This window comes from Fonsecaea pedrosoi (assembly GCF_000835455.1).
Source record: "Fonsecaea pedrosoi CBS 271.37 unplaced genomic scaffold supercont1.4, whole genome shotgun sequence".
Classification (NCBI taxonomy): domain Eukaryota; kingdom Fungi; phylum Ascomycota; class Eurotiomycetes; order Chaetothyriales; family Herpotrichiellaceae; genus Fonsecaea; species Fonsecaea pedrosoi.
Genome location: NW_013550612.1, coordinates 708,535 through 721,192, shown reverse-complemented (window position 1 = coordinate 721,192; position 12,658 = coordinate 708,535). Strand labels below are relative to the sequence as shown.

The 12,658-nt window shown below is 55.2% G+C and overlaps 6 protein-coding genes across 6 annotated transcripts; 5 read left to right on the top strand and 1 right to left on the bottom strand.

Annotated features, from left to right (window-relative positions):
* Positions 1-153: 153 nt before the first annotated feature.
* Z517_06041 (uncharacterized protein) lies at positions 154-1,433 on the top strand (the record flags this gene model as incomplete). The annotated part of the gene is made up of 6 exons (XM_013427783.1): positions 154-205; positions 293-665; positions 789-900; positions 1,020-1,178; positions 1,291-1,364; positions 1,415-1,433. The coding sequence occupies 6 exons, from the start codon at positions 154-156 to the stop codon at positions 1,431-1,433; spliced, it is 789 nt and encodes a 262-aa protein (XP_013283237.1).
* A 363-nt stretch (positions 1,434-1,796) lies between these two features.
* Z517_06040 (uncharacterized protein) lies at positions 1,797-3,518 on the bottom strand (the record flags this gene model as incomplete). The annotated part of the gene is made up of 8 exons (XM_013427782.1): positions 1,797-2,068; positions 2,175-2,238; positions 2,306-2,585; positions 2,640-2,788; positions 2,845-2,940; positions 3,006-3,112; positions 3,173-3,229; positions 3,302-3,518. The coding sequence occupies 8 exons, from the start codon at positions 3,516-3,518 to the stop codon at positions 1,797-1,799; spliced, it is 1,242 nt and encodes a 413-aa protein (XP_013283236.1).
* A 549-nt stretch (positions 3,519-4,067) lies between these two features.
* Positions 4,068-4,474, top strand: Z517_06039 (uncharacterized protein; the record flags this gene model as incomplete). Its single annotated transcript, XM_013427781.1, has 2 exons — positions 4,068-4,121; positions 4,208-4,474. The coding sequence occupies 2 exons, from the start codon at positions 4,068-4,070 to the stop codon at positions 4,472-4,474; spliced, it is 321 nt and encodes a 106-aa protein (XP_013283235.1).
* A 1,316-nt stretch (positions 4,475-5,790) lies between these two features.
* Z517_06038 (uncharacterized protein) lies at positions 5,791-7,687 on the top strand (the record flags this gene model as incomplete). The annotated part of the gene is made up of 7 exons (XM_013427780.1): positions 5,791-5,823; positions 5,876-6,203; positions 6,289-6,534; positions 6,600-6,854; positions 6,919-7,062; positions 7,116-7,471; positions 7,532-7,687. The coding sequence occupies 7 exons, from the start codon at positions 5,791-5,793 to the stop codon at positions 7,685-7,687; spliced, it is 1,518 nt and encodes a 505-aa protein (XP_013283234.1).
* Positions 7,688-8,393: 706 nt separating this feature from the next.
* On the top strand, positions 8,394-9,518 carry Z517_06037 (uncharacterized protein; the record flags this gene model as incomplete). Its single annotated transcript, XM_013427779.1, has 1 exon — positions 8,394-9,518. One exon carries the CDS (start codon positions 8,394-8,396, stop codon positions 9,516-9,518), a length of 1,125 nt encoding a protein of 374 aa, XP_013283233.1.
* Positions 9,519-10,248: 730 nt separating this feature from the next.
* Positions 10,249-12,355, top strand: Z517_06036 (uncharacterized protein; the record flags this gene model as incomplete). Its single annotated transcript, XM_013427778.1, has 2 exons — positions 10,249-10,343; positions 10,576-12,355. The coding sequence occupies 2 exons, from the start codon at positions 10,249-10,251 to the stop codon at positions 12,353-12,355; spliced, it is 1,875 nt and encodes a 624-aa protein (XP_013283232.1).
* Positions 12,356-12,658: the final 303 nt, after the last annotated feature.

Genomic DNA, 12,658 nt, shown 5'->3' with positions numbered 1-12,658 from the left:
TGACGTTCGAGCAACAGAGCAGCTGTCGACGAAGAGGACTTCTTGCAGGTGTTTTGGATCGGCTGTCAACGCGATTACCAGTGTGATACATTTGAGCAACAGACCTCAACCGAACCAAAGAAGTGGGACATCCTACTTTAAAGGCAGGCGATCATGGCTTCATTACTCGACGGCGGCATCGCTTTCATCACCGGCGCCGGTTCTGGTAGGGGGGCGCCCCTCTCTCAGTCGTTGAATTCTTCTTGAAATCTTCAGAGTTGAATGGGCTAATAACATCATCATCCGTGCGCAGGAATCGGCAGAGCCACTGGCAAACAGTTCGCGCACTACGGAGCCAAAGGGCTCGTGTTGACCGACATCAACGAAGCCGGGCTGCAACAGACCAAGGACGAGATCCACGCGTCATACCCGGCGGTCGAGATCGAGACGATCCGGATGGACGTGACGAACGAGTCGTCGATCGTGGCCGCGCACAAGGCCGCGGTCGACCGGTTCGGGCGGATCGACTACGCGGTCAACAACGCGGGGACGCCGGGACACATGGTCGCGAGTTCGGAATCGACCTACGAGCAATTCAAGTTTGGGATTGATATCAACTTGTTCGGCGTGTGGCTGTGTCAGCGGGAACAGCTGAAGTTGATGGTCTCTCAGCAGCCTAATCAGAGGTATTCCCCTTTCTCTCCCCCCTTCACTTCATGCGCCGTTTGTATGTGAAGCATCAATCTTTGAAAGATATGGCGAGGTATTCCCCGGATGACTGACTGACCGCTACATCGCTGTGATTACAGAGGCGCCAAAGGATCAATCGTCAATCTCTCGTCCATCTACGGCCACACCTGCGGGAAGAACACGACATCGTACTGCGCGGCCAAACATGCCGTTCTGGGGATGACAAAGAGCGTACGAATTCCCCTTCCAGACACGTTTTTGGGGTGGATTTGTTAGGGACACGCCCTTCTGGATGGATAAATGAGAATCCTCACGAGTTGTCGTCAACTAATGAATGAGTAATTTGCCAGGACGCCGCCAACTACGCCAAAAGTGGCATCCGCGTCAACGCCGTCTGTCCCGGGTTCACGGACACTCCGATGATCCGCATGCCAGGTGCGGGCTCCTCAGTCGGGATGGACGAATATCTCCAGACCTGTCCCATGGGTCGTCTAGGGGAGGCACGAGAGGTGAGTGGGACGTCGAGAACACATGGATCCAAACCTAGCCCAGCTCCTAGGCTTGCGCGAAATAGCCACCGGACGATACATAGCTGTGAGTGACACTGACGCCGAGTGACAGATTGCCGATGTCATTGTCTTCCTGTCGTCTCCGATGGCCAGCTACGTGACTGGACAGGACATCCCTGTAGACGGGTAAGTCGTGGTCCATGTACGAGAAAGGCTCGTGGCGCTAACGTTCACAGCGGGTTCTTGATCGTCTGATACCTATATTTTTTGTAGAATGGAAGGGGACGCTTCGACGGTATCAGACTCGACACCCCGTGGATTGCAAACTTGAGATGGTCTGCGCGAGAGAAAGAATAAGAACAAGGAAGCCAGAGTCTACATAGAGCGTCGGGATAACCATAACTCAAGTGGAAATTGTCTCTATATACTGGTCTCTTCGTCATGACAGGTTCACAGCGTCTGTACGGAGTAAAAGGACTATGAACCAGTTTAACAATCACATTCAAGATATCTCTAGCATCCCCCACTCGTGGGTAGAGAGTGCGCTAAGTCGGCGGTGACGATACCAGGCAGTCTCCATCCAGCCCCCAACATATCTGTCCAGTAGAGTGCTCAGCCTCACCCAAAGACAACCCCCGTCCTATCATTGCTGATATCACAGACCAAGAATGCCTTGGAAAACATGCCGCCCGCGATGAGGCGCTTGTTGTAAGGGTCGACGGCTGCCCCGGTCAGGACACTCAGCTGCGACCCGTCGTCCCAAAAGAGGAGCTCGGGGGCGTAGCCTTTCGCCTTGACCAGACGGACCACGGCAGATTCGCACAGGGTCGCGTAGTCGAGGCCGCCGGGGCCAAAGCCGCGCTTGAACAGGGTGACTTGGTTGGGGAAGACTGTGAGAGCGGCATCAGCGGGGGAGTTTTACAAAAGAAAAGAAGCAAGAGGCTGGCAGTGAAAAGTGATCTCAAGCGGGTAAAAGGATAATTCTTGGTGACTTACCTGGCACAACAATGTCTCCGTTGGTGGGAATCTCGGCCAGATTATCAGGGGTTCCTCCGAGTCTCTGTTCCGTGTAGTCAGTACCTTGAACGGGGGATACTATCGATGACTGTATAAATGTCTTGACTCACCACTTTCCTCTCTAAGATCAGGTCTTTTGTCTGAGGATCAACACTGTACACGAGCGTCGTGCCCTCGTACAGGTCGTTGACTAGCAGCGTCCTGCCGTCCTCGGTCAAAAGAACCCCGTTGGCATATTGCAAGTCGTCCGACACTTTACGGCACGTCGTCTTCGACCCGGAGCCGTCGCAGTGGATAACCCACGACGCCCAGCGGAACGGGGCGTACTTGTCTTCCAGAGACCTAAGGAGTCCGTTGTAGTAGTAATGGTCGTTGGTGCTGAAGAATGAACTGTGCCCCCCCATGAGTCACAGGGTCTGTGTCAATGTGGTAAGGACAACTTACAGAGGACCAGAGGGAGTGACTGCATTCGGCGTCTTCAGCTCTGGGTGGCTGATGTCTTTGACGAACTCGAGCACGTTTGTGCCGAGTTTGTGGGAGAAGATGGTGATGGATTCGCCCTTGCGGCCGTGATTTACGGCGAACAAGTGTATCTTGACAGTGACTGTCAGTACAACAATCGCATGGCCGTCGTGATGGCCCTCCCTACCTTGGACGGATCGTCTTTGAACCGCCAAATATCGATCCCGTGGAGGACCAAGTCACCATCCCAGCCTCTGACTTCCATCCTCGTCGTCTTGTTTCCCTGTTTGATATCGGCATGAGCAACCAAAGAGCATGACCGCTGTACATTCGGAAGGATAGACATACCTTGATGTCATACTTTAAGAAGTATTCGCGAAAGTCCTTACGTTTGGACGTCCAATGGTTGTTGATCGGTGGGTAGAACTGTGACCGACCTACTGGGTCTCCACAAGCTATACATGTCCAAGTCAGGCATGTCGAACCAGCAGAAGGAGGTGCTGCCCTAAGCTTACCAAGAAACGCCGTGTCTGTCTCATGATGGATTTTGACGTCTTCACAGGTTTGTCCAGCTTGGAAATGTCAGCGCCAGACATGCTTCATGGGGCATGCCAGAAGAACCCGGGGAAGACACTTCCACTCACATGGATCTGTCCAGCAGTGCTCGTTGTTGAGTCCTCCATGACCAAGGTACCGGTCTTTGGGATCCCTGATCTGTACGCGGCCTAAAGACCGATTTATTATGGCGGTAGGACTGGCCAGCAGCAGCGCCACGATGAGGACTCCGAGTCCAGCGGCCGCGGTTGCCACCCAATTGGCCTTTGCGCGCTGTGCGAGCGTCGAAGTGCTGGAGGTCGACATGGTGCCTGATGCCGATAAGGAAACTAATCACAGTGGTGTTGTTCGCCAGCCGCAAATACTATTAAGCAGGACTTTTTTCAAGACACTCGATTGCGTGCGGCATGAGGAGGGGATAAGAGGGAGTAAATGCCACTTTCTACCGACTCCGCTACCAGATGAACGGAAATGTCACAATAGCAGGTCCATCAATCTAACCATTTTTTTCGAGCCCAACAAGAACCGCCGGGTTCATGGTTTACGACATTGTACTTTACACAAAAAAACAAAAAAAAACTCCGCAGACCCAAAACTGTGGAGATTCGTCATTATCATTCAATCCCCTTTCCTCGGTTGAGGCCAATTTTCCCCATATTTGCCCCACGGCGCTTTGATTGCGGAGTCGGTAGAACCAACTTCCTCATTAGCACATAAAGAGTCGCCGTCCATTCGCCAACCCGTCGCACAGGTCCTTACCTTACCTAGGCAATACACACACACACACACACACAAGTCTTGTAAGTCACGGTAGTACGAGCATACATCAGCTTTTGCCGAGATACCAGCAAAACAATGTCGGTCGAATTCCCACCCATCCCTGAGGGCCAGTTCGAGCTCTATGCCGATGTGAGTCAGGGTCCTAATTCCATTGACATTCGTTTCATATACAACCACCTCGTAGCTAACACTCCCCCGTCTTCTGGTCGTGACAGCTCTACGCCAAAGACGGCCGCGGCGACGACCTGGAGCGCTACCTCCGCGCGCTGAAGCGCCTGACCGAGTCCGAACCGGGCGTGCTCGAGTACGCCATCGCCCGCGACGACGAGAACCCCAACCACTTCCACGTCTTTGAGCGGTACACGGGCCGCAAGGCGTTCGAGGCGCACGTGGCCGCCAAGGAGTTTGTCGACTTTGCCAACTCGGGCGCGCTGGCTCAGCCGCCCAAGCCGAAGTTTTTGCACGCGTTGAAGCCGTTGTGAGTGATTGGCGCTCGGAGGCACGGTCTCAGACTTGGGGGATGGGACCAGGATTGGACCTGGGGCCGAGAACGAAGCTGGCAAGGTGGCAAGGTTGACCTGACAGGGGGGGGGAGGAGGCTCCCGTGGTGTCTCTTTGGGGTTGGATGGTGGGAGACAGACACGTGGAGCAAGGCTTCAACGCTTTGTCCATAGATGCCAAAAGCGGAAATATTCTAGTTACCACGAGACTTGGGAAGTGATCTCATTTTTTCTGGTACTTTCACATCGAGTCGTAAATCCCACTTCCGACGATCAAGAGCTGTGAAGTCATACAACACTCACCAAGATCCAAAGAAAAAAAGAAGGGCACAATGCTCCAGCAGCGGGGGTTTCCTTTTCTTTGTAAATACCATGCTGTGAATGAACGAGACGCAAAAGATGCATTATCCGCCCCTGAGCAGAGGGCGAAGTATAGACAAGACCGAGAGAAGGGGTACATGTCCAAGGTTCGAACGGCAAGGCGACATTAACCCCGCCAGCCATCGTCTTGCTCGCCAGATTAGACCAGACCAATTGCAATGCCACTCGAGTCTGGTGTCGAGGAAAAAGTCAGGCAGGCGGAGCGGAGGTTATTCAGTATGTGATAGTAACTTAGCATCAGTTCCCTTTCCTGGTGGACCTGGCTGTGGGCTTTGTTGGTTGTCCCTCCGTGCCGAAAACGTAGACCGAATATCTTCTTCAATACCTAGGTACATGCGTTCTACGCCAAAAGAAAAAAAAAATCCGCTGAATAATTCCCACCTCCGTCCACCCCCATCCCCCAGTCCCCAGAGAGGTTATCCCGCAAGTCGAGGCGAGAGGAGTGGAGAGGAGTGGATGGATGTGGAGTTGTGCAGACAGACACACGCACGGGCACAGAGTTGCGGAGCCCGCCCCTCTTTCGTGTCATGACATGACATGATACATGTCAGCGGAAGTGGAAGTGGATGCTCGGTGTGAGAGAATACGGGCGGAAATCTGGTCGCTCCACTCACACCAATAGGATGTCGAGGTCAAGGTAGTGTCCAGCATCCAGGGATGGATCTATACAGACAGCAGAAGATTGCGTCTGGAGTCATGGGCGTGGGGTTTCGGGGATTCCAGGTTTTCGTAGCTAGCTGTGGTATTGGTATAGGTATAGATATGTATATATTGGAGGAGAGGGAGCAACTGTGTCTAAAATATAACATCAGTATATCTCGTTTGTCCTCATTGTTGCAACTACATACCTAGTATCTACCCCGGGAATTATCAATAAGGGGATTCAAGGCTTTCTGGCCCTCCAAGCTCCCATCAAGATGGCGCTCTCCGCTTCAACGCTCCGATTGCTGGTAAACAAAGTCAACACTCAAGAACGCAGACCATGCTAACCAAACCTCGCAGATCGTCGTCTTCGTCGCCCTCGGCAGCGTGACCTATGGCTACTGCGCCAGCATCATCGCAACCACACTCGGTCAACCCTCGTTCATCTCCTACTTTGAGCTCGACACCCGACCAAACGCGAGCGACCTGATCGGCGCCACCAATGGGCTGTTCCAAGTCGGCGGCCTCTTCGGGACGTTGTCGTGCATGAAGTCCGCAGACTGGCTGGGCCGGCGGAAAGCCCTGTTCGTGGCCAGTATCGTGACGACCATCGGGGGTGCGTTGCAGGCCGGGAGCGTGCACATCGGCATGTATATCGTGGCTCGCCTGATCACAGGGCTCGGCATTGGTGAGTGTTCCTTGCACTAAAGACAATTTCCCTGTTCTGGTACATTCGAGAGAATCGAGAATATCAATGCTGACGTTGGGAATAGGAGCGTTGGTCACTCTTGTCCCCCTTTATCAGAGTGAGGTCGCACCACCCAAGATCCGCGGCATGCTGGTTGGCATCCACGGAGTGATGATCTGTGTCGGATACACCTCTGCCAGCTGGATCGGCGTTGCATTCTACTTTGTTCAGGCGGCAGGCGCGCAGTGGCGCATCCCTCTCGCAGTGCAAGCAGTTTGGCCTGCGTGTCTGGCCATGGGGGTATTGTTTCTGCCCGAGTCACCACGGTGGCGTAAGTGTCCCATCTTCCTACCTCTTGAGGAAATATTATCGAGGGTATTGACCTGGCTGGCACAGTTCTCGACCGCGACCGCTTCGACGAGGCATATTCTTCATTCAAACAAGTACGAGCGGAAACATCCGATAGCTTTCTGGGCGACGAAGATGCCATCCGCGCAGACTTTGCTTTGCTGCATTCGCAAATTCTGGAAGAGAAGAAGGAACAACTCTCAACTATGGACTTGTTCAGATTGCCCGGATACCGTAAGCGTGTGGGAATCGGCTTCATCATGATGGTTGGCGCACAGACAACTGGAACACAGATCATCAATAGTGAGTCCCACTTACATTCTCAGCTCAATGATTTACTGTTCGAGATGGATCTAACAGCGCCTAGATTACGGACCGATGCTGTATGCAAACCTCGGCTTCGACACCGTCCGCCAACTCATCATCCAAGCGGGATGGATTTCCGTGTCACCATTTGGCAATGGCCTCAACGCTCTGATTGTCGATCGAGTCGGCCGAGTTAAAATGCTGTGTATGTACCAGCCTGCCACCGTCAGTTCGTCGGAGATTTCTAACTACTGTCAGTAATCGGCCTTTCTGGCTGTGTGCTCGTTCTCGTCGGCGAAGTCATCACACTCTCCCAGTTCGAAAAGCACGGAGGAAATGGGGCCGCCAGCGCCGCAGTCTTCTTTCTATTCATGCATGTCGCCGTCTTCGCCAGCACCATCGACGCGACATCATACATTTATGCTTCCGAGATCTTCCCCACGCCCGTGAGAGCAAAGGGCTTATCGCTATCCATCTCGGGGCTGTTCCTCTCCGCATTGGCTTTGTTGCAGGGAGCTCCAACCGGCTTTGCGAATATTGGATGGAAATACTACCTGGTGTGCATTTGTGCCACATCGGCCATCATCGTTGTGGTATGGTGGAAGTTTCCAGAGGTAAGACTCTCCGCCAGATGTATGTCTGCCGTTACGAGACTGACGTTTTTGACTTTACAGACCAAGATGATGTCCCTCGAGGAAATTGGTGCTCTGTTTCCAGACTCGTCCAAGGCCATTACGGAGAAGGAAAGCGGAAAGGACAGACACAACTCTTCGGAGGATGAGGCCGAGAAGGAGCAGAGCCAGGTCGAGGTGGAGCGTGTGCACTCGTGAGAACATGTCCTGGAGCAGTGTAGCTGTTGCACAGTGGGTTGCCAGGCTAGATATATTGGATGGGGAGCCGTTCTGATTGGTAGAAAGTCAGCATATGTAGATTTGACCCAGGCGAGAATAGATCAAGACATTCATGATGCGTGGGTGGAGAAGAGCCACGACAGCGTCAAGGGTGCGGCTGTTGCCCCATCCTGGTTAGACAGGTTAGCCGAGCCAAGTTTCCACGCAGTCACTTTCACCTGCGAAATCCAATTCAATCAAGTTTGTCACACAGGATCATTTCCGGGTGCAAGCCCAAGAACACTAGATATTATCCCTGTGCTTATTCTCACGTGAGCCCGGGGTGCCGAACTTACGCCTTCCCCCTCACTCCTGATCGCCCGGATCGTCGCTTCATCTCAACTCCATCTCCAATTCACACCTTTTCGCCGAGAGATGGCCGAGCACTTCATGAAGCCTCCCCAACTTGAATGGACGGATGACGAATGACGCGCGGGGTGAGTGGTTCGGGGCATCCACGGGGTTGACAATGGGGACATTGTTAGATATAATAAAACGGACGTGGTCGACAACCCACGATCCCTCGAAGGAGGTCACTCACATTATACAATGGTACAACGAGATGAACCTATCGAGCCCGTCTAGGTGAATCAAATATCCTCACAATCGTTCACACGTGACTTTGAGCAAAGAGCTACTATCAAAAATGTCTGCAAATACCATCCCGCCATTCCCAACAGACGTGCCCGTAGCTGACATCGCGACGGTGGATTTCGACCTGCTGTCCCAAGGGGACGCCGAACAGGCCCGAATCCTACTACATTCGTGCCAGAACTATGGCTTCTTCTACCTGTCCAACCACCATGTCGACTCGCGGTTCATGTTCAACCTCGCTGACAGCGTCTTCTCCCTACCGCTAGATGAGAAGCTCAAATACGACATGGGCACCACGGGCCACTACTATGGGTACAAGCGGTCTGGGGCCATGTTTGTCGACGACAAGGGCACCAAAGATCATAGCGAGTTCTACAATGTCTCCAAAGACGAGGTGCTAGGAATTCCGCAGCCCATGACAGGGCCAGACGGCAAGCCGCGCGAGACAGTGTCGGGCCACCACCCACAAGTGGTTCTAGATCGGTTCGACGAGCTCAAGACGTTCATGAAGTCATGCCACAATGTCATCTACGGCATCACGACGTCCCTGGGGAAGTCACTAGGTCTACCCGACGGACTTCTCGAGTCCCTGCACAAGCTTGACCAGCCCTCGGTGGACCAGGCTCGAGTAACATGCGCTCCTCCCGTCCGACCAGCCGAGACCATCACGCTGGGCGAGCACACGGATTTCGGCAGCGTCACGGTGCTCTTCAACCAGCTCGGCGGGCTGCAGGTGCTCGCCCCAAATAAGCGGGATTGGGAATACGTGCGGCCTCGTCCAGATTGTGCCGTGATCAACCTGGGAGACAGCCTGATCAAGCTGCTAGGGGGACGACTGTACAGCGCGGTCCACCGCGTCGTGGTGCCTCCCGGGGAACAGGGCGAGTGCATGCGCCACAGTGTAGTGTACTTTTCGCGGCCCAACTCGAGCGTCAAGCTGCGCGATCTGTTCCAGCATCCCACCGACGAAGACGTAGCCAGTATTGAGGCGTCGTCGGGCGAGAGGCTCTTGAATGCCGATGAATGGGTCAAGCAACGTGCACACAATTGGAACACGGCCCAGTACAAGGGCAAGGAGTCGTACAAATTGAGTCGAGGGACTGAACACAATCGAGACTGGGATGCTGAGCGGGAGAGGCTGGGACAGCAACTTCCCAAGACGGTGGAAGCTGTGTGATGACTGGAGGCATTTCGATAGCAGTCTGTCTACAAGTGTTGGAGAATGCACATAAAGTGAATATGTACTCGTTAAGTACCTCGTAACTGAACCTTCCCCCCAAACATGGATGTCAATCCCGGCCGATGGCGGATGTGATGTTCCTGGGGGACTTTACGCCCCACGCCACGCCACGCCACGCCTATGAGGACTATGACGCTCGGGCCAATGACACCACCACCTCCCCACCCCCCGAAGAACTTGCACGAGCTGAGCGGCGCGGAAGCGGGGAACAAGGAAGCTAGAGTTTCGCCATGCCCGTTCTTGGTAGTCTTGGCGTGTAGGTGTTACGATCACCTCACCAACTACTCCTCTCAGCTGAGATTGAAGTACACTTGCTCACTTGCTCACTCACCGCTGGCACGCTGCTGGGCACTCGGAGGCAGACGGGACGGCTGGAGCTCGACACAAGTCTGCGTTGTTGTTTGATGCTGAGAATTTGTTGTCATGTACCCATCTTCCTAGCTAGGTAGCCTGGGTATCCTAGGTTTATCTATGCGGCAGTGATATTTGTATAAAGAAGCTATCAACCACCATTACACCACTACCAAGACCCATTCCACCTCGCTGGCGGGTACTCCGGGTGACATCCAGAAAGAAGAGATAACGAAATATTCCTCTGATCGACTTGATCTATTGGCTGGGGAGGGGGTTGAATTAGTAGCGACAAGAGCGGATAAACCACACCGAGATGGATGAGAGATCACCAGTTCCTGTTCCTGCTCCAGTCCAGCTCACGATGCGTGGTCGACGGCCTCATCTTCGCGGTCTGGTCGATATGGGAAGGTAAGACAGAGAGACATATATGTCAACTACCCCCGATACGCACGAACACATGTGGATGGATGGACCGGTTATCACTGCTCTTACTCGTTATTGCTTGCTTGTATACTTGTTTGCTGAGCTCCCCTTCTCCCTCCCCCCCTCGAAATACTGGTTCCAATGAAGACCCTCAAGCCCCCTCTACCTCACAGCCCCGTTTCTCGAGAAATGACTGATGAACCCACCCACTTACCAGCAACGGAATCCGCTTCTCCGTCTCCGACCTGTCACCACCGACCGCCCGAACCCTACCAACCGTATACTCGCACCGAGCCAACATCTCGCTGTACGAAGCGCAATACGACGACGCCAACAAAAAGATCCCGATCCCACCGTCCGTGATCCGCGCCGTGATCGCCGCGCTGCTGCGGTTCCGGGTCATCTGCGACGACCTGGGGGTGCCCGTGGAGCACATCCGCGTGCTGGCGACCGAGGCGACGCGCGAGGCGCTCAACTCGGCCGAGTTCCTCGCCGCCATTGAGGAGGAGACCGGGCTGGCCGTGCACATGCTCCCCAAGGAGGAGGAGGGGCGGATCGGCGCGTTCGGCATCGCGAGCAGTTTCACGTCCGTCAAGGGTTTGGTCATGGACCTCGGCGGCGGGAGCACGCAGATCGGGTGGATGGTGTCGCGCGAGGGGCGCGTCGAAATGAGTCCCAAGGGCGCCTTCAGCTTCCCCTACGGCGCAGCGGCGCTGACTCGCGCCCTCGAAACCGCCCGGGCGGGCAAGTCCAAGGAAGACGCTGACAGGGCCGTCGCCGAGCTGAGGGCCGACATGAAGAAGAACTTCCTCGCCGCGTACCGCGACCTCGACATCCCCCAGGACCTGGTCGACGCCGCCAGGCTCTACGGCGGCTTCCAGCTGTACCTGTGCGGCGGGGGCTTTCGCGGCTGGGGCTACCTCCTCCTCTACCAGAGCCAGGTGCACGGCCACCACTACCCGATCTCCATCATCAACGGCTTCGTGGCCGACAAAGCCAGCTTCACCGACACCGAGACGCTCAAGCAAGTCGCACGCACCGCGCACCGCATCTTCCGCGTCTCGGACCGCAGACGCGCGCAGGTCCCCGCCGTCGCGTTCCTGGTCAACGTGCTGGCCGAGGCGATCCCGTTTGGGATCAAAGAAGCACAGTTCTGCCAGGGGGGCGTGCGCGAGGGGTTCCTCTTCCAAGAACTGCCGTACCACATCCGACGCCAGCATCCGCTGGAAGTAGCCACGGCGCGGTTTGCGCGCCCGTCCGCGCTGGCCATGGGCGACCTGTTCCTGTCGGCGATCCCGCCGTCCACGAGCGGCGAGCCGCACTCGTTCCCGCACTCGATCTCGACGGAGGTCATCCGATCGCTGGCCAACGTCTTCTTCGAACACTCGGACCTCTCCAAGGAGTCGTCCTCGAGCGCCGCCCTGTACAGCACCTCGACGGGGATCCTGGCGTCGGCGCACGGGGTCTCCCACACGGACCGCGCGCTGCTGGCGCTCATGTTCGAAGAGCGGTTCGAGGGCGAGCTGCCGCCGCGCGAGGTCGACTACAAAGAGTCACTCCGCCACCTGCTCACGCCCGAGCAGGTGTGGTGGGCGCGCTACATCGGCCGGGTCGCCATGGTCGTGGCCCGAGTGTACCCGGCCGGCATCATCGACGAGACGAACCCGCGCGTGGCCATGTCTGCGCGGTGGGCGGCCGGGCTGGGCGGGGACGCGAGCAAGGACGGCATCGAACTCACTCTCTGGGTGGCCAAGATCCCCGGCGACCCGTTCCTCCTCAAGGATACCATGCAGCACGCCTTGCGCGTCATCGAGAAGGTCGGCAAGCGCAAGCACTGGATCGGGGGCAAGGAAGGTTGGGGCATCAAGATCAAAGTGGTCGTGGAAGAGAAGGACCTGCGGCCAGAGCGACAGCAGAAGCTGCCGCAACCGACCCAATGCAGGCAGCAAGAGGCCGACAAGGGACAAGAGGACGACAGCGAGTGGCAAATGGAGTGAGCGAATCCAGATTACAATCAAGGTTCAGTTCCCGACAACAAAGCCATTCACAAATTTGAAGGAGTATGGGTATCTGTTGCCTGCTGCGGGATGCAAGCATGCAAATGTCAGGCGGACAAGAGCCTTGAGGAAAAGCCTAATAGTAATTTCATGTTCCCTCTCTTTTTGAATGTCCAAATGGTTAGGGGGACAGGACCTCACTGACTTTGTCTTGATGGATGTTCTTCTAGTTTGTTGCGAATATACTCCCTTTCAGAAGTCGTCACCTTCGTCATGGTGATCTCCGCTCGCTAGAGCATGACC